Source organism: Taeniopygia guttata, chromosome 26, assembly GCF_048771995.1.
Source record: "Taeniopygia guttata chromosome 26, bTaeGut7.mat, whole genome shotgun sequence".
Classification (NCBI taxonomy): domain Eukaryota; kingdom Metazoa; phylum Chordata; class Aves; order Passeriformes; family Estrildidae; genus Taeniopygia; species Taeniopygia guttata.
In genome coordinates, this window is record NC_133051.1 from 5,328,267 (window position 1) to 5,352,313 (window position 24,047).

Below are 24,047 nucleotides of genomic sequence, written 5' to 3' on the forward strand. Positions count from 1 at the left end.
TGCCCAATGAGCGAGCGGGGCTGGGAGGCGCGCGACGGCGGCAATTCCCGCCCCCCCCGCGGGAGCACGGGGCTGGCTGGCAGACCGACAGCGCGGCGGGCCAATGGGAACGCGCAGCGCCAGGAGGTGGGCGGAGCACCTCCGCAGCGGCGGCCAATGGGCGAGGGCACCGCCCCGGTCAGCCAATGGGCGCGGGGAGGGCGGCGCGCGGTGCCGGCGCGGCTCCCAAGATGGCGGCGGGTGCGTGAGCGGGGCGGTCGGGGAGGCCCGGCGGGAGCGCGGCCGCCGCCGCCATGAAGGGCAAGGAGCGCTCGCCCGCCAAGGCCAAGCGCTCCCGGGGCGGCGAGGACTCGGCGTCCTCCTCCTCCTCCTCGCGCGGCAGCAAGAAGCCGAGCGGCTCGTCCGGCGGAGGCGGCGGCTCCAACGGCGGGAAAGCGGCGGCGGCGTCCGGCGAGAGCAACAGCGGGAGCGGCCGGCGCGGCGCCCACGCGGACAAGGGCGGCCGCGCCGGCAGCCGCGAGTACGAGACCGGTTCGGCGGCGGCCGCGGGCGGCGGGGGCCGGCACGGCTACAGCGGTAAAACCGCGGAGGCGTCGCGAAGCAGCAGCAGCCGCGGCGGCGAATCGCGAGCGGCCGCCGCCTCCTCCTCGTCCTCCTCGTCGGAGCCGGGCGGCGGCGAGTACAAGACGCTGAAGATCAGCGAGCTGGGCTCGGCGCTGAGCGACGAGGCGGTGGAGGACGGGCTGTTCCACGAGTTCAAACGCTTCGGCGACGTGAGCGTCAAGATCAGCCGGCTCCCGCCCGGCGCCGGCGCCGCCGACGAGCGCGTGGCCTTCGTCAACTTCCGCCGGCCCGAGGACGCGCGGGCCGCCAAGCACGCCCGCGGCCGCCTCGTGCTCTACGACCGCCCGCTGAAGATCGAGGCCGTCTATGTCGGCGGAGGCAGCGGCCGCCGGCGCAGCAGCCGCTCCCCGGCGCTGCTGGACAAGGAGTCTCCCTACGGCGCGGCGGCGGTCGGGGCGGTGGCGGCCGCCGTGCGGCACCCGCCGGCCGGGGCCGCGCAGCGGGCGCTGTCCCCCGCGGGCAGCGGCGGAGCTTTGGGCTACCGGGACTACCGGCTGCAGCAGCTCGCCCTGGGCCGCCTGCCGCCGCCGCCGCTGCCGAGGGAGCTGGAGAGGGAGCGGGACTACGGCGGCTTCTACGAGGCGCGGGTGCGGCCGGCCTACGGGCTGGAGCGCGTGGCCGGCGTGGCGGCGGCCGGTGGATTCCGCGGAGGAGGAGGAGGAGGTGCCGGAGCGGCCGCCGAGGAGGAGATCAGCCCTGAGGATGACCAGAGAGCCAACCGCACGCTGTTCCTGGGCAACCTGGACATCACCGTGAGCGAGTCGGACTTGCGGCGAGCGTTTGACCGTTTCGGGGTCATCACTGAGGTGGACATCAAGAGGCCGGGGCGTGGGCAGACCAGCACCTATGGGTTTCTTAAGTTTGAGAATCTGGACATGGCACACCGGGCCAAGTTGGCCATGTCGGGGAAGGTGCTGCTGCGCAACCCCATCAAGATCGGGTACGGGAAAGCCACCCCGACCACCCGGCTCTGGGTGGGCGGCCTCGGGCCCTGGGTGCCCCTGGCTGCCCTGGCCAGGGAGTTTGATCGGTTTGGCACCATCCGCACGATCGATTACCGCAAAGGGGATTCCTGGGCCTATATCCAGTACGAGAGCCTGGATGCGGCGCAGGCAGCCTGCACCCACATGCGGGGGTTTCCCCTGGGGGGGCCGGATCGCCGGCTCCGCGTGGACTTTGCCGACACGGAGCATCGGTACCAGCAGCCCTACCTGCAGCCCCTGCCCTTGCCGCCCCCGGCTCATTACGAGCTTGTGGCGGAGGCGGCTGCTTTTGGGGCTCACCGGGGAGCCCCCCCCGACCCTCTGCGGGGGGCCCGGGACAGGACGCCACCTTTGCTCTATAGAGACCGTGACAGAGACCTTTATCCTGAGACAGAGTGGGTGCCCCCGCCGCCCCCTGTGCGGGACCGGAGTAATCGGGCAGCTGCTTATGACCCACTGGAAAGCCTGGAGCGCCGCCGGGATGGGTGGTCCTTGGAGCGGGACCGCGGGGAGAGGGAGCTGGGCAGTAGCAGTCGGGATCAGCCTAGGAAACGGAGACTGGCAGAGGATGGAGGCCGGCACTTGGACCGTTCCCCTGACAGCGAGCGCTCCTCTTCCTCCCGAAAGCGCCACTGCTTGGCCACAACCTCTCCCCCGGACCGCAGCCCCGAGCTCCTCGGAGGCCGGGAGCGTTACAGTAGTGACCCTGAGCGCTCGTCCCGCTTGCTCCTCTTGGAGCGACCTTCCCCTATCCGGGAGTCCCGCCGGGGCAGCCTGGAGCGGGGGCAGAACGAAAAGCGCGACCGCAAGAACTCCGCAGAGCGGGAGCGCAAGCACCGCGCCGCCGCTGCCGCCCAGGAGTGCAAAAGTCCGGCCAAAAAGGACGAGCGGGCGGCGGAGGGAGGTGGTGGAGGCTCCCGGCTCAAACCTCCTCCCCAAAAACAGCAGCAGGATGGAGCAGCGCAGGCTGGGGCAGCGCCCAAACTGTGCCTGGCTTGGCAGGGGATGCTCCTGCTGAAGAACAGCAACTTCCCGTCCAACATGCACCTGCTCCAGGGGGACCTCGGAGTCGCCAGCAGCCTCCTCGTGGAGGGAGCGACTGGGGGGAAAGTGGCTCAGCTCAAGATCACCCAACGTCTCCGTCTGGACCAGCCCAAGTTGGATGAGGTCAACCGGCGCATCAAGGTGGCGGGTCCCAATGGATACGCCATCCTTCTGGCCGTGCCCGGCGCCTCAGACAACCGCTCCGCAGCCGGGGCTGCCGAGGCCGCCACCACCTCCACACAGAGGCCGCTCAGGAATCTGGTGTCCTACCTAAAGCAAAAGCAGGCTGCTGGGGTGATCAGCCTCCCTGTGGGGGGGAACAAAGACAAGGAGAACAGCGGGGTCCTGCACGCTTTTCCACCCTGCGACTTCTCCCAGCAGTTCCTGGACTCCACAGCCAAGGCGCTGGCCAAATCAGAGGACGACTATCTGGTCATGATCATTGTCCGTGGGGCGTCCTAAGGCCCTCGTGTTCTGTTCCCAACCCTGCCTACTCCTCCATGCAGCCCCTCCAGCGTGTGCCAGGTGCTATGGGATACAGCCTTAGCCAGCCCTGTCGTTATTTTAAATAGATCTTTGTTTGTAGGTGACTTTCCCGGGCCGATTTTCTGTTACTACATTTTTCTATAAAGATAGAAGCCAGAGAGGTTGGTTAGGAGTAGTGTGAATAGGATATTTTGAGAATTCCCTATCAGTGGGGACAGCAGGGAGGCTCAGCCTGCTTTGATTTACAGAAAATAGAAAAATAATAAAAACTGGGGTGGGGGGGAGGGGGGGGAAAAAAAAACTCCTGTCTTCTTAATTTAGATTCATGTCCTTTTTTCATTTCATGTATTTTAAAGTAAGTCCCAAGAGCTCGTCCTCGAGAGAGCTCCAAACCGAACAGACCAGATTTAAAGCACTCAGTGGAAATGGAAATCCATACTTTAATAACAGACTGGTGTCACCTCCTCTTTTGAGTCCTTGAAATTCCGTGTGGGCCTCAGGCCAGCGGCCCCTTGGCCCGTGGGATCCCTTCCCTCGGGAGCCGCAGTGGTTTCCCCGTTGAGTCGCGTGGCTCAGGTCAACGTTTTTCAGGTGAGCAGCAGCTGCTCTCGGGTGCACAGCAGAACACTGAATTCCTTTTTGGAAAGGGATTCCTTTTTCATCCAGCCCCCCCCAGGTGCATGCACTGAAACTGGGCTTTTTAACAGGTGTATTTCCCCGATTTCCCAGTGTATCCCATATGTGCACTTTGGGTTTGTAGCAGTGACTAGGTTTGGTGAAGAGCTGAGGACTTTGTTGTAAACCAGGAATGTCTTGTGCTCACTCTGGTGTGCAGGAAACAAGGAGGTGCTTTAAGGAGAACTTGAGTTATATTGTGGAGTTTTGGTTTTACTGCCTTTTTTTTTGTTTTGTTTTGTTTTCCAAGAGTTGCAGGTTCAGTGGGGTTTGGTTCCACAATGCAAACTGAGCAAGTAAGTGCTTCTCTCCAGAGATGCTTTTCATTCTGTGATAATTTAATTACATAAAAGTTCTCATTAACATTTTACCTCTTTGTTAATAGCAAGGAACTGCTGTCTGCTAGGGACTTTCCAGGTACAGTGTGCAGTGGGCATTACATGAGGTTTATCGTGGGCACCTGGAGTAAAGTGGTTTTAGCATCCTGGAGAAATATTAAAAATACTCCAAGATGCTGAGGTTTGAGCTCTTGTTCTTGTGATTCAAGGATGAAACAGTTTTCAGGTTGTTTTGGTTTTTTTTTTTCAAAGAACATAAGTTAATTTTTTCATATTTTTCCCCAATCATTGGGCACTTTTCTCCATCTGGCTCAGCCACCTTTGGTAATTCAGGCATTTAGGAGGGGAGAAGGGGTCTCAATCCCTGATGTGATCTTAATTCCATGATACTCTGTTTAACAACTAAAAGGATGGTGCAGCAGCTTCTAAACTGAGGTGTAAATCTCACTGTATCTCTTTACAGGCCCTAAAATTGTAATCTTGCACTTAAACCCAGAATGTAATCTTGCACTTAGCCATGTTTTCAGGGATTTGAGCAACAGAGAAGTGACACAGCATCACTTGGTCCATGCTCCAATAGATTCCTTGGATAATTGATACAGGCATGAGTTGATTTCTGTTACAACTTGCATGGCAAAAATCAAATTAAAAGTGTGGAATGGGATACGAATAGGAGATGAAGGAGGAAATGTGTTGAATGTATTTTATGGGTGTAACTGAACTTGCTTGAGTTTCTGTCACAAAAGTAGGAATTTTTGTTACTTCATCACTTGTCATAGAGGGGCTGTGGTTTAAGAGGGCTTTGATTCCTCTGTCTGCCCAGAATGAGTAGACCCAGCATCCCAAACATCGTGGTGAACTGAGAATTCCAATGTGGCAGCATCTCTTAAACACAGATTTTGTTTTTTATAGCTACTTTTCTTTCTAAATGAGAAGGTGAAAGCCTCATTTAATGCTCTTAAGTTTGAGAGTAAAATCCAGGATTTCTGGGTTGCCCTTCAATGTGAATGTAAGAGATGGCAGAATTCAGCTGTTCAGCTTACTATTAACAACGAGAATTTTTGGGAATGACACCAGAAATGCAAATCACTGTGTTTAAGAAGATACAGCGTGTTTACCACTTATTGCAAAGAATGTTTTAATTGGAGCAGGTGCCTGTTGGGTGTCAGTAGGTGATCAATGCTGCAAGTGCTGCTTGCATTCAGAGGGAGTTTTGTGGGAGATGACAGAAATCACTTGAAAGAGTTTTCTGGGAAAGAGACTTAAACAGCTGGGAATTTAAATCTGCCTAAAACTGGGGGGAAAAAAAGCACGAAAGTTTGTGTTGGACACTGAGAGCAGCGTTTATTCTGCTGATCCACAGCAGGCACCTGCATAAAAACCCATAAAACTTGGGGTCAACACAGCTTGTCAAAGCCAGCTTGGTTTGGGAGCCTTTTGGGAAGAGCATGTTAGGTGCCCTTCCATTTTTCCTTGGGAAATCACCCTGGAATTCCCTTGGTCCCACCTGCCACTGGCTGTGAAATTGTGCTGTGCTGTGCTGGAGGGCAAGAAGGAACAGGCGAGGCCGTGTTTGACTCCAGGTTTTCTGGTTCCTTATTTAATGGAGCACCTGCTTCTTTGAATCTGGTTTATTTGTGGTTGCTGCTCTGTTTTGTAAGCAAGGATTTTAACACCCTTTGAGGGTTCTTGTGGCAAAACTTGGAAAGCTTTTTTTTACTGGCACTGAATTGCTGTGCTGCCATCCCGGCCGGTGCGGCTGGGCGGGCTGTGCTTTCCTCCTTGGTCTGAGGTGTTCCCGTTGGAGTAACTGCCCACTGAAGTTGGCTTAGCCAGGGCTCAAGGTTTAGAAGCCCGTGGGTGATACCACTGTGTGTAGAGCAAACCAGATGTAGCAGCTGTTGGCTCTCTCCTTGTGTCTGGCATTACATTGCTGTGGCGAGAGCTCAGTATTCCCTCCCGACCTTGTGTGCAGCTGATGTTCTTCTATTTCATTCGTGTGTTGAATTAGCCTGGAGAAAGGATGTCCTTTTCCTGAATCATTTCATCCTTGTGCTTTATGCTTTGGGGAAAGAACCTCAAATGACTCGTAGTTTTGTTTGAGATTTTAGTTTGTTGTTTATTTCTTTCAATTGGAAACTTTGCGCAACTTCCTTGGCCCCTGGCCAGTGGCTCTGTTTGCCATGGGAACACCGGAGTTATCCTCAATCCAGAGGTTTTAGGGGCACAAATGTCAACAGAACCTTGTCAGCCTCCCAGAGAGAAAAAGGCGTTGTTACCAAGCAAAGAAACCTTGCCCTCTCTCTCTTTCGTTTCCTACAAGGATGTTAAAGATGGAATATTTTTGTGACAACTTTCTTGGCCTCTGTGGAGAGCCAAGTTTTATGAAAACGAGTTTTAATTTCTTGTGTGGGTTTGGGAGCCCTCTGGTTGATGGTAACTGAGGTGAAAGGCCTGAGGTATTAATGGGGAGGAGAAGTGAATCAAAATTGTGAAGACAAGTTCAAAAACTCTGAGGACTCAGGGAAAAATGCCTTGGAAAATGATAGTTCCTGGCTCTAAGCAAAACAGTGTTGAGGGCAGCGCTCCTGGGGAGTGCTGTGTGCACAGAGGGGAGGAAATGGTTGCCGTGTGGCTCTAGAGCTTTTGGGGTTCTTTCCCCTTTGTCCCCCTGTTTATTTCTTTATAGCACTGAAGGACAGATATTCCAATGATTGATAGACTGAACAATGAGGTGATTTTTGTATCAGGCTTAAAGCAGACCGGGTGGTGCAGAGAATGGTTCATTGAATATTCATCTTCCCGCAGTTCCGATTGTGTGAAACCGATGGCAAGGAGATATGACTTGAATAGTAACAATTTTAAATTATATTGGGTGTGTCTTTGATTTGACCTTTTAATATTGGCATTGTCTGCTGTTAGACCTGCGCAGCAGAATGAGAGCAAAAGAGCTGTGTAACACTACATTTCATGGTTTTGTTGATAAGTTGCCTTCAGGAAACACCCAGTGAGGAAAGTCAACCGAATTAGCAAGAATTAGGTTGGTTTTTCTCCTGGTTAATGGTTTTGATGTGCCCCAACAAATGTTACTGCAAGTTGAATAATCACCAATACTGTAAGCCTAGTTTTATCCTGGTCCAAAAAGAAGCCCTGCACTACTTGTTTTGCATCTATCCCTAGAAGGCAACTTCATTCCGAGGTTTCATGCCCACGGGTGGTATTGGTGCTTTTTGGAGTCCAAGTAGAATATTCAGAAAGGCCTCGTAGCTCTTTATGTTCATCTGTATAATGTAGGGAGGGGAAAAACCCAGATCTGGTGTACACATTTGTATTGAAATAACGTTTTTTTTTCCTCCTGCAAGCAAAACTGGTGGACTGCAGAAGACAAGCGCATGGGATACCAAGCTCTAATGGACCTTTGGGAAGAGAAGCTGTGGCTTATGTGGAATTTACATGGGCCTCCTGGTGGAAGAAAGCTTATCTGTTTAGTATTTGTGCATTTTACTAAAATGGCAGCTTTAAAAAAAAAAAAAGTTGTGTATCTGCTATTGTGATGCCAATGCCCGTGTTTTAAGTGGAAAAAAAAATGACCTCTTTGCTTTGTGCTGTGTACACAAGATTGCTGGAAAAGTAAAGGAATACCCTTTTTATGGCTCACACAGCTTAAAAGTAGCTGTCACTCAAACATGCGCTCACAGTTGAGCTGATTTTGTTTCATTCTAAATAAATTGTTTCTTTTGAGGAAAATGGTTTTTCTGCCTGGAAGTGAATTGACGACAAACGTTTGGCCCCTGTGTTGGCAGCGGAGGGGTTCCTGCTGCTGCTGCCCAATTGAGCTGATAGTTGTGGGTCTTGAGCAAGAAGCAGGGAGAGCACCGACACTTTTGCGTTGATCGACCTGTGGTACCAGTCAGAAGAATTGTGTCTGATGGCCTTGCTGTGGCCCCCGTGTTTGCAGTGAAAAAGGGGTCACTTGCTGCGTTTCTCCTCAGCGGGACGGGGCAGCGGTGCTGCTGCTGGCACGCAAGAAGCAGGGAAGCACCACCCTGCGCCTCGGAACGGTGGCCAAGTCTGGGGCTTCGCTGGTTGGAAGAGCTGGAGTTCCTGAATTTTAAGTTTCTGATTTATTTTGTTCACCCAACATGTTTGCCTTTAGTTTTGATTCTTGGTTTTTTTTTTAATTTTGAAGAAAAAAAGTTTTGAAATTGCTTTGAATCTTGCACGTAAAATCTTTGCACCAAAATTGCCAAAAGAAAAAGAGAAATGAGTCCTTAAAAGTGTTTAAATGCTGTTAATAAAGCCTTTCCTGCCGTACGCGAGGCGCTCCTCCATCTCCAGGGGCTTTTCAGCAGTTGTGGGTTTAGTGCTGAATGGATGAAGAGTTCCTGAGAGCTGGAGGCGGTAATTTAAACCTTTGCGTGGTGTCTCAGTGCCTTATTTTGACCGGTTTTGAAGCCATTGGTTCCACACGCCTCGGATGTGCATGTGCCCTGCTCGCGTCCCGGCCCCGCCGCGCGCTCGGTGTAGTGCAGACGGGGAGAGGAACAGCCGGAGGCGGCCCGAAAACATTGTGTGCTGTAGTTCTCCTGTCCCGGGGGCTCCTGAGCTTTGGAAAGCTGTTCCCGTGCAGGAGCACAACTCCGTGTTTGCTGCAGGAGACTTCGGGGCGCGCCTGAGGACCGCGGCCGTCGAGAGGAAGCTGCCACTGCTGCGTCGTCGGCTTCAGGAGCTGCCGTGCTGTGCTCGTGGTAGAATTCCTGTGACGTGCCATGAAGACACTTTGAACGCTTGCCCTGTTTGCCTTGACATACTTTTAACTTCCATGGATAACCCCCTGCAGCCGGGCAGGATCTTTGCTAGGCTGCAGATGCCTCTCAGCCGACGGATGCTGTGGTTGTGCTCTGCAAGGTGTCTGTTCCCGGGGCAAAGCGCTGTGTAAATCCCTAAAACAGGTAAGGGGCTGGAAGAGGTTGGACTGAGTTGTAATGTAAAAGAGGATTGTTGTTCACCTTTTGTTGTCTTGATTCTGCAGTTTATTAATGCTTATTAATTGTGGTTTCTTCAGTCACCGTGCTGCTCCACCCGCTCCGGAATGGGGGTGAAGGAGCCGACTCTTGGATGCGCTTCCCTCTTTGTTGGGGAGTCCTGTTAAGCAACAGGGCTGTGCACATAAAGCTACGTGTTCTCAGCTTGGCAAGCTGGAGCTGTTAGTTTGACTTCATGAACTGCTTGAATTAACACTGCTTTAACCCAGAATAGTGTTTATAATTTGTACGTGTTGATAAGGAAAGCCAAGCCAATGATTTGGCAAATTGTCTGTGTTTGTGGGATGCTGGTGTAATAATTTAAATGAAGCTTTTTGTTGTAAATGGGAGCAATTGTAGCTATTGCTGGTTATGAGGGAAGGGAATTGGAAAGGAGAGACTCAGGAGATGCCTTTTCTTCTAGAAGTTGGTGTTTGTGGTTAAAATTCCTATTTTTTGCAATGTATTTCTTGTGCTGTTGAGATACAACCTCTGAATCTCCTTTGAAGTGTTGTACAATAGGTCTGGGGCTGGTAGCAATAATGGGAGACGTGTTTCAGCCCCTATTCCTGGGTTGGGGGTTGATGCTGACAGGAGATGGGTGGTCTGTCAGTGTACCCCAAAAAAGGGGATCTTTCTGGCAAGCTGGTCACCTGCTCAGGTGTTTATGTCAGGGCTTGGGCACTATCCCATTTTTTGGGTGTGCTTTTGAAGTGTCAGTGGCTGTTCCAGAAGAGCTCTGCCTCTCTGAGTCAGATTTCACTGTCTGTTTCGCTGGGAGATGGTTCCCTGTCTCCTTTACATCATGCATTTATTCCAGAGACTCGGAGAGGATCGTGGGATGTGCTGTGGGATGGTTCTCCTACAGTCACTTTGCCATAACGAGCTGGTTTTTGGGTGCTGGGTCTGCCCCTCTGCCTCCTGAAGGGCTTAGAGGGATGCTCCAGTGGCCAGGTAAAGCCAGGCTGTTGTTAAAACCAGTCTCTTGGAAGGGTTTAATGCTCTATATGCATCATATTAATTTGGCTAATGAGACTTCTGGGGAAAGTGGATTTATAACGAGAACCATTTAATTAACTGCACTGCAGCAGAGAGCAATGCGAGCGGATTAGATGGGAGCAGGTTATTTGAATTCACACATTTTTTTAGAACTGTGCTTTTACCAGCTGCAGCTGAATTAATAAGTTTAAAACATCAGATGGCCCAGATTCTGCTCTTGGCCAATAACAAGCTTGTGTTGGCCTCACGCTGCTGGTTTACTCTGAAACAGCAAATGCTGTTGGAGGATATGCTCCCACCTCATGTCCTGAGGTCTGGGGCAAAGATTGAAAAGGTTTGGTCAAACAGGCAGAGCACTGGAAAGGCTCTTGGGCTGCTGGCTTTGTGATTCCCGTAGTGTTTCCTGCGGTTCTTGGCTCGGAGCCTGTGCCTGAGTGTAATTAGAGCTGCCTTGAGAGCTGGGTGAGGTAAACTCCTGTGGCAGAGTAAGCTCTGAGGGCCCGGGTCAGTCTCTGCTGTGATGGGTTTGACAGGAGCCTCCTGCTCTTCATCCTGTTTGTCCCTGTGCTGCTGGAGGTGCCTGTAGTAGGAGCAGAGGACGTGGATGGTGGCACAGAGGTTGCCTATTCTTTTTCCCCCTTTGTACCCTGCTCCAGGGATGTGTTAATTAAACATTGGGGTGCGGATGCTGTCAAACATGCTGCTGCTGCTGTGTATTAATGAGTTGCCACCTCCCAGCCCAGCTCCTGTGCCCAGGCTCTTGGGTTTGAGCTCGTGTGCGTTGTCCCAGGCTGGGGATGGGATGTGGTGGGCTCCACAGGCAAGCTGAGCTGAAGATTAACTGTGGCTCACAGCTATTTCATCTCCTTATCTGCCTGCCTTGACCTTCATGCCTAGTTCTGCAATTGCATCTGAAGATTGGGCTGGAGGCTTTTAGCTCTCTTCAGTATTTCCTGTCCCCAGATCCAGTGCTAGGTCAGGCCAAGGTTTAGCAATGCACACAGCCCGACCCAGCCCCGAGCTGGCAGCTTTCCCTGGTGTTCCTGCCCTTTGTGCAGGCGAGCTCTTGGATCCTGCAGCCAGCCTCTCCTTTCAGATGCATGTGCTCTGTTTCCAGCTGCACAGTTGCACATTTTAGATATGGCTGGGGACACAAATGTGTGTCTGAGGAGACATTATGAGTGAGGGGAAGCCAGCGAGGTTTCCCAGGGTGGTTTGTTAAGCTGTTTGCCCATGAGGAGGAGATGTCCTTTGGGCCATGGAGTGTTTGCAGCCCCTCTGGCCAAGGGATTGCTTTGGTCATTGCCAGCCTGGGCTGCTCCAGCCCTGACCTGGGCAGAGGTTCAGGGCAGGATGAGGTCCTGAGCCCCCCGAGCTGCTGTGGGGAGCAGGTGCTGAGAAAAGAGGGTGTTGATGTTTCTCATGCTGCACAGACAAGTCTGTGTATGAGGATCAGGAGGGACTCTTCATCAGGAACTGGACTGGCAGGACAAAGGGGAATGGATTCGACTGAAAAAGGGGAAATTTGGGTTTGATATTGGAAGAAATCCTTCCTTGTGAGTGTGGGGAGGCCCTGGCACTGAGTGCCCAGAGCAGCTGTGGCTGCCCCACCCCTGGAAGTGTCCAAGGCCAGGTTAGACAGGGCTTGGAGCAACCTGGGATAGTGGAGAGTGTCCCTGCCTGTGGCAGAAAGAGGAACAAGATGAGCTTTAAGGTTCATTCCAACCCAAACCATTCCAGTGTTCTGTGATTCTTGTGTTTCTCCTGTGCCAGCCCAGCTTTCCCCGTGGCACTAAGGCACAGCCTGTTCTGAGCTCTCAGGTCCTTTGCTGTTCCCCGTGGCACTCGGAGCTGCATCCCCAGAGCAGCCTGAGGCTGGGAGAGCCCAGCCCCAGATACCCCATCCCTGCCACCACCCTTGTGCCAGCCAGGGTGGTGTGACTCCTTCCCAGCTTGTCCAAAGGCTTGGGGGTTGGAGCTCAGTTTATTGGGGTTCTCTTTGTCCCTGGGGTGTTGTAAAGACACCCTTTGCCTCTTTCCTCCAGAGTACAGTCCTGGCTCTATCTTGTCCACGTGAGGGATATCTGTAGGGGAAAGCTTTGCAAAGCTTGGTGGTGGCTTCAGAGGCAAAGTCTGCTTTGGAAAAGAGACTTTGACCTGTGAATTACTTCTGGAATTGTCCGTGGCCATGAGCAAGAGCTCCCATCCCGTTTGTGGTTTCGGCAGGCTGGAAAGTATTCCCATGAGGATCTCAGCTAAAGCTAAAACTTCTGGGTTTTCAACATCTGCTTTAATTTTTGTTCATTAGAGTCGCTGATAAATTCCCAAGGACTTCAGTGAGAACCATTATGGTATCTTTAAAAAATTGTATTATTATTTTCCAAACAACTCCTACATCCTATGAAGGCTTCCAGCTCCTCAGAAGTGAAAACTTTTAAATTCAGGCTCTGGTGAATTGCAGCCTAATAACACTCTTCATCATAAACACAGCTGCAAGACATGTTCCAGGCCAGGGGGAAACCAGCACCAAAAAAAGAGCATTTGTGTTATCAGTGTGGGTCAGGGCGAGTAAACAGCCCCGGCCAGGAGGTGTCTGCCAAGCAGGGGAGGGAAGAACAGCCACGTTTCCTGTTGCTGGAAGGCCCTGGTGTCATATCCTTACCCAGCTATTTTAAATTGCTTTTGGCTTTCTTCATGTGGTTTAAGGTGAGCCCAGGAACCTCAGCAGTGTTGGTAGCTGAAGCACCTTGTCTGGGGTGTGGAAAAGCCTCTTGTTCCCCTTTAAAGTGGGAATTCTGGAGATTTCCCCGTGGTTAATGGGTGTGCTGGGAGCACTGCAGAGATGATTTGCAGTGTTTGGGTTCAGACAGCCCCTGGAAGGGTCAGATCCAGCGATGGGGTTAAACCCAAAATTCTCTCCCCTCAGCAGCTGGGGGGTGTGGGGCTCCCAGCAAACCCAGAGCTGGGGCACGCTGGAGAAACTCCAGAATAATCCCAGCCCTCGCAGGGGATCTCACTGCGAGATAAACATTGCTCCTTATTATCTGGGAAACCTGAGGATCAGCTGCCTCTGCGTCCCGTGCCTCCTTTATCTGCTGTTGGCATCTGAGCAAAGTCCCGGCCTTGGATTTTAGTAGATTATGGTTTTTACCAAGGGCAGAGCCTGACCACAGAGAGCGTGGGGCAGGGAGAGGTGTATTTTGTGTGCTTGGAAATGCCTCAGTCCGTGTTCTAGCAGCTGTATCCTGCCTTTCAGTGACCCAGAATACAGAACAAGGAAGGGAAACCTGCAGCTGGTAGCCAGGACACTCAGGGGTGTACAATGATTGCATAAATATATTTACATAGAAATATATATATATTATAGAGGGATATATTATTGATAATATATGTATTATTTATAAATATGTATAATTATATAAAATAGATTTATAAATAATAGTTTTTATATATGAAATATATATATTATCTATTTATAAATTGTATAAATTATAAATATAAATATATTATAATATATTTATATTCATAAATATATAAAAATATATTTATAAATAATATTCTATATGTAAATATATAATATATAAACATGTATTTATAAATTATAAATATAAATATATGTATAATTTATTCATTATTTATAACTATATATAAAAATATAAAATAGATTTATAAATAATATGTGTTAATAAATAATTACATATAAATCTATAAAAAATTATTAAAATAATATAAAATATAAACAATATGTATAAATAAATAAAATAATTGTATATAAATATATAACAATTCATATAAAATAATATAACATAAATAATATGTATAAATAAATTATATATAGATATATAAAAATTTATTAAAAAATAATATTAAATATAAACAACATGCATAAATAAATTAAAATAATGTAAAATCATTCCAGTGGGTTTGGGGGGTGCAATGTGCTTCCTGATGTGAGCTCCAATTGCACCGATTTCCATCCCTTTGAGAGACCCAAGCTGAGTCTTAGCAGCTTTTTATCCTGGCATGTGGAACATCCCTTGAAGCTGGTTTAAGAGCCAGCAGGTGCCCACCCCATCAGTCAATCCTGCCAAGACGCCTGGCAGGCACTGGGAGCAGGTCCTGGGGGCTCCTGCTGCAGGATTCCACCTGGGAGTAACTCTCTGGTAGCGATGGAGAAGCGTTTCCTTCCCGGGAGGGGTTGGCACCCTGCAGCCGGCGCTTCGGGTGGCACAAACCCAGCACTGAGCCTCACCCGCCGGGTCTTGTTGGAGAAACCACTTCCATATTTTCTTCTTGCTTGCTTAATCCTGTGGTGCTAAAATGAATCAGGATTCAGGGTATCAGTCCTCTTGTCTGTCTGTGCTCAGAAAACTAATTATCTAAATGAAGTTGTTAGCTTTTTTTCCCAAAGGCACTCAGGAGTTTTACCAGGTCTGTGTTCTTGGGTTCTTTTGGTCACTCAGATTCCCTCCAGCCAGCTCTGGTTCCCTGCAGGTCACTGGATCTTTGGAGAATTCTTTAGTGTTTGGTTGCTCTGCACCATGATTTTTAGAAGGTTTTTAAACCAATGAATCCTGCTTAAAGTACTTCCAAATGCGATTTCTCATCAAGATCCAGCTGACAATGGTTTGTTATCCCTTGTGCAGAGGATGAGCTTGGGTGGGAGAATGTTCCCCCAGGTGGCTCTGGGCACAGTGCTGAGGCTGGCATTGCTTTTCGACGGGGTTTGATGTATTGTGAGTGAAATTATCTTGGAAAGATCCAGGAGGTTGTTGGTGATTTCTTTCCAGCACAAAGGGTGGAGCTGCTGCCTGTGAGGTACACGAGGGTTGGAAGGCAGGAGGGATCCAGTTCTCCACTGCCTTCCCAGGAGCAGGAGGGGTGGCTGGGGGGGCACCATCCTTCAACAAAGCATTTTTCATGCTGAGGATCATTTTTAGCCATTGCTGCTGATTCTCATTACTGCAGATGAATAAGGGAAGAATTTCCTTTGAGCAAGGGAAAAATTTTCAGGAATAATTTCCCCATGGAAAGGGTGCTCAGGTCTTGGCAGGGGCTGCCCAGGGAGGTTTGGAGTGCCCATCCCTGGAGGTGCCCAGGGAATGCCTGGAGGTGGCACTCACTGCTCTGGGCTGGGGACAAGGAGGGGATTGGGCACAGCTTGGACTCGACAATGCAGGAGGGCTTTTCCAGCCTTAGAGATTCTGGGATTCTGTGAAGGGAGTAGGGACAAAAGGGATTTTCTAGTCCACCTCAGATTGCAGCTTTTAACCTCATTTGTGTCCCAGCAAGCCCTGCTCCTGCATTTCTCCACACTCTTGTCATGTTCTGCACTATGCAAAAACAGCTTTAGGAAGAGATTTGCATGATGACTTCAGTGGGATGGAAAAAAAACCTTCCTGGGGCAGATGTTCCCATCCTCACTGCTGCTTTTTCTCATGCACATGTTGAATCCTGCAGTAAATGAATGCCTTTGGTTTTCAGAGCTGCCAGGGGAACTGAACCATCTGTTCTGTGCTTGCCTTCCCAGCACCAGGTGTGAGCAGAGAAGTGTTTGACCACCAGCCTGGCCTGCCCAGTGGAAAGACAAAGGTTTGAAGACTCTTCACCCCCTTCCCAGCCCGCTGACAGGATGGTGCAGGGCTCCTGGGAGGAGTTTTTCGTTGTGGGAATTGGTTTCCTCAACAATTTTGGATAGACAAGAGGTAATTGTGGCTGGAGAAAGGTGCTTTGCCTGTGCAGGATTATTTTGGGAGTAAATAAAGGCTGGTGGTGCCCATCCATGGCCGGGGATGTGGGAAATGGGAGCTCCTGAGCTGTTTGCTCCTCTGCAGAAGGAAAGAGGGGGGGACCACAGCTCCAGTTTTGCTAAATAAGGGTAAGGAATTGGTGAGATATTGGTCTGGTGGACAGACAGGGCAGGACTCTCCTTAAGATCCTGCAGGTTTGTAGGGGAGCTTTGCTGGAGCAGATGGGGTGGGAGGTGGGAGGTGTGGACACCACATCCTGCCAAGTTGTTTCTTGGTGGCAAAAGAGGTGAAAATATCACAGGGCTTGTGTTGAAAGGACGAAGGTGTTGAGCAGAGGCTTCATTTACAGGGAGAGGGAGAGAGCAGAGCACAGGCAAAGGTGTTGGAATTGTGTAGAGAGGGAGCAGCAGGGTGAGGAGCTGATGGGGTGGCTCTTTCCATCCCCACAGAGCTTTGATCCCACTCTGTTAAAAGCCAAAAGCACAGCTGCTCTTAGGGAGATGCAGAAAAAAACTAAAATCCTAAAATGCCTTCCAGAAAGAAATGCTAAAATCCTAAAGCTTTAGGACTGGAAAACTTGAAGGCGAGGCTCACACATGGTTCCTGTTTGAGTTGGTGAGAGTGAGAAACTTTATTGTTTCACGAGGTGAAAACTCGATTTTTTTAAAATGAAAGCTTTGTCCCTGCTGCAGAAGGGCTTGACTGAGGCCTCAGTGCAGGATTGGCTGAGTAGGGTTCATCCCCCTGCAACTCCCAGTGCCTTAAACACCTTGGAAATAATAACCTTAGCCAGAAATCCTGGTGCCTTGGCAAATGCCCCCCTGGGAATCCTCACTGATACTCACTGGTCCATCCCAATCGCAGAGTGCTGGATGCTGAGGTTTCAGCTGTAAAGGGATGATGGTTACAGTGGAAAAGGAACATTCCCAAAGCACTTGCTGCCTGCAGGTTCCTGGGAGAAGCTGTGAAACAGCATATGAAAAACGAACTGTTTTGTAGCACTGACATTCCCCTTTCCCTGTAATTTTTCCCTCATTTAAGCAGAATTTCTATGCACTGTGGAATTGTGTAACTGCTGGATTTGGCCCATCATCTATTGAGGAACTTTCTTACCTGTGACTGTGTTGGAGCTCCTTGAAACTTACAATATTCTGGAGCTTTTTATTAAATATAAACCACCTCATTTTGGGCTTGAAATAACCCGTTTCACAGTTTAAATGAGTGTTTTTATAGGGAAAACAACTCTCTTGCTGCCTTAATATTAAAAAAAGGGATGAGGAATAAAAGGGGTAAGAAAAAAAAAAACAGGATAGTTAAATCTCCTTAATAATTAAAAAGGGAGAAGGTAAAAAGGATAATGCCATTGGTTGGAATGAATATCCCAGGTTGATATAATAATTTCAAATACCAAATTTCAAAAAATTGCATCTTCACTACTGGAAGGAAAGTCCAGGCTGCTGTGTCGTGTCTTATCCATCCAAATTCAATCTGTGGGTTGCTGGGTGAATCCAGGCTCAGCACTGGAGCTGCCTCTGTGTGTGCATGGAATCCCTGGGAGTCTCTGGCTGCTTGGGAAGCTGGGGAGGGGTGGGTTTAGTCTCTGACTTTGCTGTGTCGTGGTTCTGGCTTTAATTAAAACTGGTTTTGCTTCCAGGTCCTCTGTGCTGTGGCAATAACAGTGCCTGGGATGTGGAATGGCCCCACTGCAGCATCCTTCCCCCCAAGAGAGGTGCTCCTGGAGCAGCTGATCCTCATGGAAGTGTCACCCTGACCTCCCTGTCCCTGCTTTCATCCCTCCCCAGGGCCAGTTGTTTGTGTCTGAATAGAATGAGCTGAAATCTCTGGCACTGGGAGCTCCCTGGCTGCTCATCCCACGAGGTGAGTGAGTCAGCTCTGCTCTGGGAAGGACAGAGCTGAGGATTAAATCTGAGAGGCAGAAAAACCCAGCACTGTGAAACCCAGGCCATGGGCTGCATTTTCCCATACACTTCACACTGTGCGTTTCTCAGATGGCTTTAATCAGGACAAATATCCAGGTATCCAAACTGAATGTGACACCCAAAAATTACAGTTTTCCGTGTTGCTGCTGTTGATCCTTCCCAGTTCAGATGTGACCAAAGCCCAGCCTTTAAAACTTCAGCTCTTGTTCGAAGTGGCTTTTTTTAGCTTCCATTTTTGGGCTGTGGGCTCGAAGAAGAAGGAGATAGGTGAGATGAGAGCACAGGCTCCAGCAAAGAGGAAGGAGCAGACGTAGGTCTGGGTGTAGTCATAGAGCCACCCTGCAGGAGAAAAGGTTGTTATTAAAGCAGTGGGACTTTTCTCAGTGAAAAAAAAATCATTTGAGGAGGTGGGCGGGAGGCAAAGGACATGTGTTCTCATCTAAGAATTGCTCAGATATTTTCCTTAAATTATTTTAACTCTTCCTGGGCAGCATTTCCTGTAAGGAAATGACATGCATGTCATTTTCCCCAGAGCCAGCTTTGATCCTTGTAGTGGACATGGTGTTTAATTTGATTGAATTTAATCCCTGATTTTTTTTTTTCCTGTTTTAAGTAAGTGGGCCAAAAGTAGCTGATGGAAGATCCCGTTGGATTGAAGGAATGACTTGCACATGTTGGTATTTGCAACATCTGGGCTGCAAACCCTTCTCCAGCCCTGTCTCCTTGTGAGCAGACCCAGCCTAATGTCCTTTGTCCAATAGGAGAGACACCAGGCCAGGATCTGGAAGTGAACTTGATAAAAGTGGCTCTGGGAGGACTTAAAAGGAAAAGCTGAATTCCATCGAGCCACAGGAATGTCTGGAGGATTCAGGTCACCTTTTAAAGTGACCTCCAAGTGTTGGAGGGGTTTGGTCCTGGCAAATCATCTGGGCTCCGGGCAGTCCTTTGAAAGGTGGAGATTTCCTCTCTTTGAATCTAAAATCTGCAAAGTGGTGGGAGATGTTGCTGCACATAAAAACCCTAATCCAGTCCCAAATGTGGGTGTGGGGCAGCAGCTGAGCCAGATCTGCTGCTGGTGTGAAATGCAATTCCTCTGGAGACATCCATGGAATCCAGACATCCATGGGCTTCTCTGATTTACACCAACAGCAGATCTGGCCCAAGCCTGGAGTTCTTAAACCCAGGAAGGGACATGACACAGTCCCTGAGGTCCTGGGCTCGGGCACCTGGAAAGGGAGATCCAGTAAAATTTGGGATCTGTGCTGGAGCAGAGGCACTGACATTCCCCCACTGTAGATTTCCACAGGAAGGTTTTACAAAGCACAGGAAAAGCTGCTCGTGCCCAGTTCCAGTTTCTATTGGCTCACTGCTGTCCCAGGGGATGTCCCTGTGTTTCCTCCTCAGGGATGTCCTGTGGGCCACGTGCTGGAGGAGCTGCAGCTGGAGAGGAGGATCCATCCCCTGGTGGGATCCATTCTGTGGTGGGATCCCTCTCCTGGTTGGATCCATATCCTGGTGGGATCCCACCAGTGGTTGGATCCATCCCGTGGTGGGATCCATCCCGTGGTGGGATCCATCCTGTGTGGGATCCATCCTGTGTGGGATCCAGGATCCATCCCATGGTGGGATCCCTCTCCTGGTTGGATCCATATCCTGGTGAGATCCCACCAGTGGTTGGATCCATCCCGTGGTGGGATCCATCCCGTGGTGGGATCCATCCTGTGGTGCTGCACTGGGACACTCTCCCATGACCCTGAGGCTGTTTTGGAGTGGTTCATTCCCAGGGGTGGGATCTGGTTTCACTGCCTGGAAGTCTCTGGGATTTGGAGAGGGGATGCTGACGTAGTTATTTGTGAGAGGAACAGGACAGAGTGCTCCAGCTGAGCTCTGATTTATTGCAATTCTTCTTAAAATATCCTTCAGGATATTTATTAATTATTTTTTTCATTTTCTCAAGGGTTTTTTGGTGCTGAATGGGATTTAGGTGCAGTGGGATTTACCAGCATCGCCTCATTGGCAGCACAGTCATCAACTTTCATCACACCCCAACCTTTTGGAGCAACTCCAGTCTCTGTGCTCCCAATTCATTTCCAAAACAATAATCACTCCTGCTGCAGAAAGCTGAACTAGGAGCTTGTGGTGTTCAAGCCCCAGCAAAGCAGCAGTTCTGTGAGGAATGCTGGTAAATCCCAGCAATGTAATCCAAACTAAACATTCCCAGCACTGCTGATGCTACCAGCTGGGTCAGGCTGTTTAAATGGTCCTGCTCATCTTTAATCAGAAGTTTTATTTATTCCTGACGCCCTGAGGAGCAAAATTCAGTGGGAAGATAAAGGTAAAATTTAGAAAACATCCAAATACTTGTGCCAGCAGAGCTTTTGGGTGACTTTGACCACCCTCTCCCCTTTGACCACCCAAATTTCTTGGGAGTGGAGATCGTGCTCCAGGGGCTGGAATCTCTTCTAGAATTTGTGTTACATGCTTTGGTTCAGCTCTTTTGCATTTTGAGTCAGTGATTTGTACTGCTTGTGGAAATAAACTGTGCCTTTCTCTCCTCAGCTTGCTCGTGGCTGCCAAAATAATGTTTATTCTGGTTTGGGCTGGGTTTTTTCAGCGTGGCAGCATCCAGAGGTGCCAGTGGATGGGGAGCTCTGAAGGAGACTCCAAACTTTCCCTTTGGGTCCTGCCAGATGCCCCTGGATTTCAGGGCTTTCAGCTGAACAGATTTGCAGGTAAGTCACCTTTTCCTTCCATTAGGGATTGGTCTAATATGCAAATTAGGCAGTTTTAACCTCTGCAGTTCTCATTATCTGTTATCATTATTTCCACTGCATAAAAACACTTGAGTTTGATGAAATTGAAGTTCTAAACTCGAGGTTTTTGGGAGGTGAGAGCACCAGGGTTTCTCAGAGCACTTAAATCCTGCTGTCTGCAAGGAGCAGATGGTTTTGGACACTTCATCAGGAGATTTTGGTCTCACTCAGTTTTCACACTTAAAACTGCATTGCAAGAGAAAATTGCAGAATTTATCTTGGGTCCCAAGGCTGGATCCTGAGCTCTGGATTGTTTCCATCTTGCTCTGTTGGATCAGGAGTTGGGAGTTGGATCAGGAGTTGTTTTGCTTCTTGGCTTTATTTGGCCTTTATTTATCCCACTTGCATTAAGCCTGATTTCTGTGGAAAGCTTTTTGCAGGAAACCTGCTTTCTTTACAGACCCACTGCAGAAAGCAAAAGGCTTAAAAGGAATTGAACTGCAGTGTGAGTGTGGATAAGAGCCAGCCCAGGTGCTGAGCTGCTGCTGTCTGTTCCTGTGTCAGGGGGTTCAGGGCACTGAGGGGTTGCTGTGTGCTCAGTGTTCCCCTGGTGCCAGCAGCAGGGATCTGCAATCCAGGCTCTGCATCACCCTGGCATTGGGAAGCTCGTTATCAATTAAATGTTTTGGCTCCTTGAAATTGCATCTACAGAAAGAACATAACCAGCCCAGAGATACTGATTGGGCATATAATTTTTTTTTTTTTCCCTGTGCTGGTGGAACAGCAGCATTGCTGAAAGTTTGCATGGAGCTGGAATTTACAGAATCCTTAGCAGCTTCCAGCCAGGCGCCTCTGCAGGCTGGGGGCAGCTGATTTGGGGGGCAGGGAACAAAAAATTATGATTTGGATTGGAAAGGACCTTAAAGCTGTTCCCATTCCATCCCCTGCCATGGGCAGGGACATCTCCCACTGTCCCAGGCTGCTCCAAGCCCTGTCCAGCCTGGCCTTGGACACTTCCAGGGATCCAGGGGCAGCCACAGCTGCTCTGGGCACCCTGTGCCAGGGCCTCCCCACCCTCACAGGGAACAATTCCTTCCCAATATCCCATCCAACCCTGCCCTGTGGCAGTGGGAGCCATTCCCTGTGTCCTGTCCTTCCATCCCTTCTCCCCAGTCCCTCCCCAGCTCTCCTGCTGCCAGGGGCTCTGAGCTCTCCCTGGAGCTTCTCCTCTCCAGGGGAGCGCCCCCAGCTCTCCCAGCCTGGCTCCAGAGCAGAGGGGCTCCAGCCCTTGCAGCATCTCCATGGGCTCCTCTGGCCTGGCTCCAGCAGCTCCCCATCCTCCTGCTGCTGTTCCCCAGGTTGGGGCAGCTCTGCAGGTGGAGTCTCACCTGGGCAGGGCAGAATCCCCCCTCCCCTGCTGGGGACTCAGCCCAGGAGCAGTTGGCTTGCTGGGCTGCAGGAAAGCCAAAGCTTTGTCCTGGCCAAGCTGTTTGGAGGAGGACAAGTCCCCTGCTCCTTAGCAGAGGCTGGACACTCATTTCTAAGCACTTGAAATCTCCCAAATCCTCACAGCTGCCTTGCTTTCCTGGCAGAGGGAGAAGAGCAAATGCTTTTCATGCTCCTTATCTCTGGGCCCAGAGCTCTGGTGGCTGAGCTGTGTAATCTCTGTCAAAACAAGAGATTACTGAGGCTTCCCCTGATGTTTCAGTGCCTCTGCCTGGTGGGAATCTTGCTGAGTCTGTCCTTGCTTTCCCTTCCTCTCCTGGCTTCCCCTCCAGTCCAAGTTCAGTGTTATTTTATCACTACTGGGAGTAAAATCCATGGTAATGTGCTTGTTGTCCTGCTGTGGTCAGGGCTAAACTCTGCACATGGGGCTTCACTGCATTTTCCAGATATTCCAGGCAGCATTTCCAAACACTCCCAAGCAGCATTTTCTAAATACTCCAGGCAGCATTTTCCAAGCTGCTGGTTGGAATTTGCAAATTCCCAAGCAAAATGTTGCCTGTCTATAAAAATACATTTCTGAAATTGGATTTTTTTTTGTCTCTGAACAGAAAACCCATCCTGGAATGGATCCCTGTAGGAGAGTGAACCAGCAGCATGATTTATCCCTGGGTTTCTGGGGTGGGTGTGTGTTTTATATAACATCACTTACCTGCTAAAGGGGGTCCTCCCATGGCTGCTATCCCTGCAAAGAAAGCAGCAAACCCCAGGTAGCTGTGGAGCTTTTCCACACCCACCAGATCCACCTGTTTGGAAACCAAAATGGATAATTAGTGAATGGCTTCATAGGAAATATGCACAACAGATTAATTGAAATTTTTTTATTTTTTTTTTTTCAGCACAAGAGATAATTTAATTCTTTTTCTGGGGAATTTCCTCTTCAGCTGCAGCTTTGGGAGGACTTTGCCCCTGTAGGTCTGATCCAGCCTGGAACCCGTTTGCCTCCCTAAGGCAGGTGTGGGAATTACTGGGATGGGAGATGCTTCTCTGCCTTCCACCTGCCCAGACTTTGAGAAAGGAGTTTTGAACTCTGAATGCCTGCCAGAAAGAAATGCCAAATTATAATGGTGCCTCCCTCCCTGGATCAGAGGGACCTCAAAGCCCATCCATTCCACACCTGCCATAGAGAGGGAATTTCCACTGTCCCAGGCTGCTCCAAGCCCCATCCAGCCTGGCCTTGGACACTTCCAGGGATGAAGAGGCAGCCCCAGCTGCTCTGGGCACCCTGTGCCAGGGCCTGCCCACCCTCACAGGGAGAATTCCTTCCCAATATCCCATCCATCCCTGCCCTCTGTGGGAGCCATTCCCTGTGTCTGTCCCTCCATCCCTTGCCCCAGTCCCTCTCCAGCTCTCCTGGAGCCCCTTTGGGCACTGCAAAAAACTCTGAGGGGATCTCCTGGAACCCTTTTAGGCTCTGCAGGAGGCTCTGAGGGGATCTCCTGGATCCCCTTTAGGCACTGCAAAAACCTGAGGGGATCTCCTGTATCCCCTTTAGGCTCTAAAAAACCTCTGAGGGGATCTCCTGGATCCCTTTTAAGCACTGCAAGGGGCTCTGAGGGGATCTCCTGGATCCCCTTTAGGCTCTGGAAGGGGCTCTGCAAGGAGCTCTGAGGGGATCTCCTGGATCTCCTTTAGGTACCTAAAGGAGCCTGAGGGGATCTCCTGGATCTCTTTTAAGCACTGCAAGGGGCTCTGAGGGGATCTCCTGGATCCCCTTTAGGTTCTGCAAAAAAGGGGATCTCCTGGATCCCCTTTAGGCTCTGGAAGGAGCTCCGAGGGGATCTGGAACACTTTAGGCTCTGGAAGGAGCTCTGAGGGGATCTCTTGGATCCCCTTTAGGTTCTGGAAGGAGCTTTGAGAGGATCTCCTGGAATCCTTTAAGGTCTGCAAGGGGCTCTGAGGGGATCTCCTGGAGCCCCTTTAGGCTC

At 50.2% G+C, this 24,047-nt stretch overlaps 2 protein-coding genes across 5 annotated transcripts in view; one reads left to right on the forward strand and one right to left on the reverse strand.

Moving 5' to 3' along the window:
- RBM15 (RNA binding motif protein 15) lies at nt 1–20,421 on the forward strand. Of its 3 annotated transcripts, none has more exons than XM_072918704.1 (4): nt 1–3,176; nt 3,494–3,728; nt 4,063–4,108; nt 7,513–7,897. In XM_072918704.1, exon 1 carries the CDS (start codon nt 294–296, stop codon nt 3,111–3,113), a length of 2,820 nt encoding a protein of 939 aa, XP_072774805.1. In that variant the 5' UTR covers nt 1–293; the 3' UTR covers nt 3,114–3,176; nt 3,494–3,728; nt 4,063–4,108; nt 7,513–7,897. The 3 variants fall into 3 exon arrangements, 2 of the variants coding, with proteins under 2 accessions (XP_072774805.1, XP_072774806.1); XR_012052018.1 differs by lacking the exons at nt 1–3,176; nt 3,494–3,728 and adding exons at nt 15,704–15,878; nt 17,578–20,421 and having other exon boundaries at nt 3,735–4,108; nt 7,513–9,102; XM_072918705.1 differs by lacking the exon at nt 4,063–4,108.
- SLC16A4 (solute carrier family 16 member 4) overlaps nt 17,921–24,047 on the reverse strand; it is a 16,475-nt gene continuing 10,348 nt past the window's right edge. For both annotated transcript variants that reach the window (XM_041721223.2, XM_041721224.2), the window contains exons 8-9: nt 22,772–22,865; nt 17,921–18,202 (exon numbers count right to left, since the gene is read on the reverse strand). In XM_041721223.2, the coding sequence (XP_041577157.2) occupies nt 18,060–18,202; nt 22,772–22,865 (237 nt within the window). In that variant the 3' untranslated portion in view covers nt 17,921–18,059. The remainder of the gene's footprint in view (nt 18,203–22,771; nt 22,866–24,047) is intronic.

Coding starts and splice junctions, on each gene's coding strand:
- RBM15 (XM_072918704.1), top strand. CDS start 294: ATGAAGGGCAAGGAGCGCTCGCCCGCCAAGGCCAAGCGCTCCCGGGGC.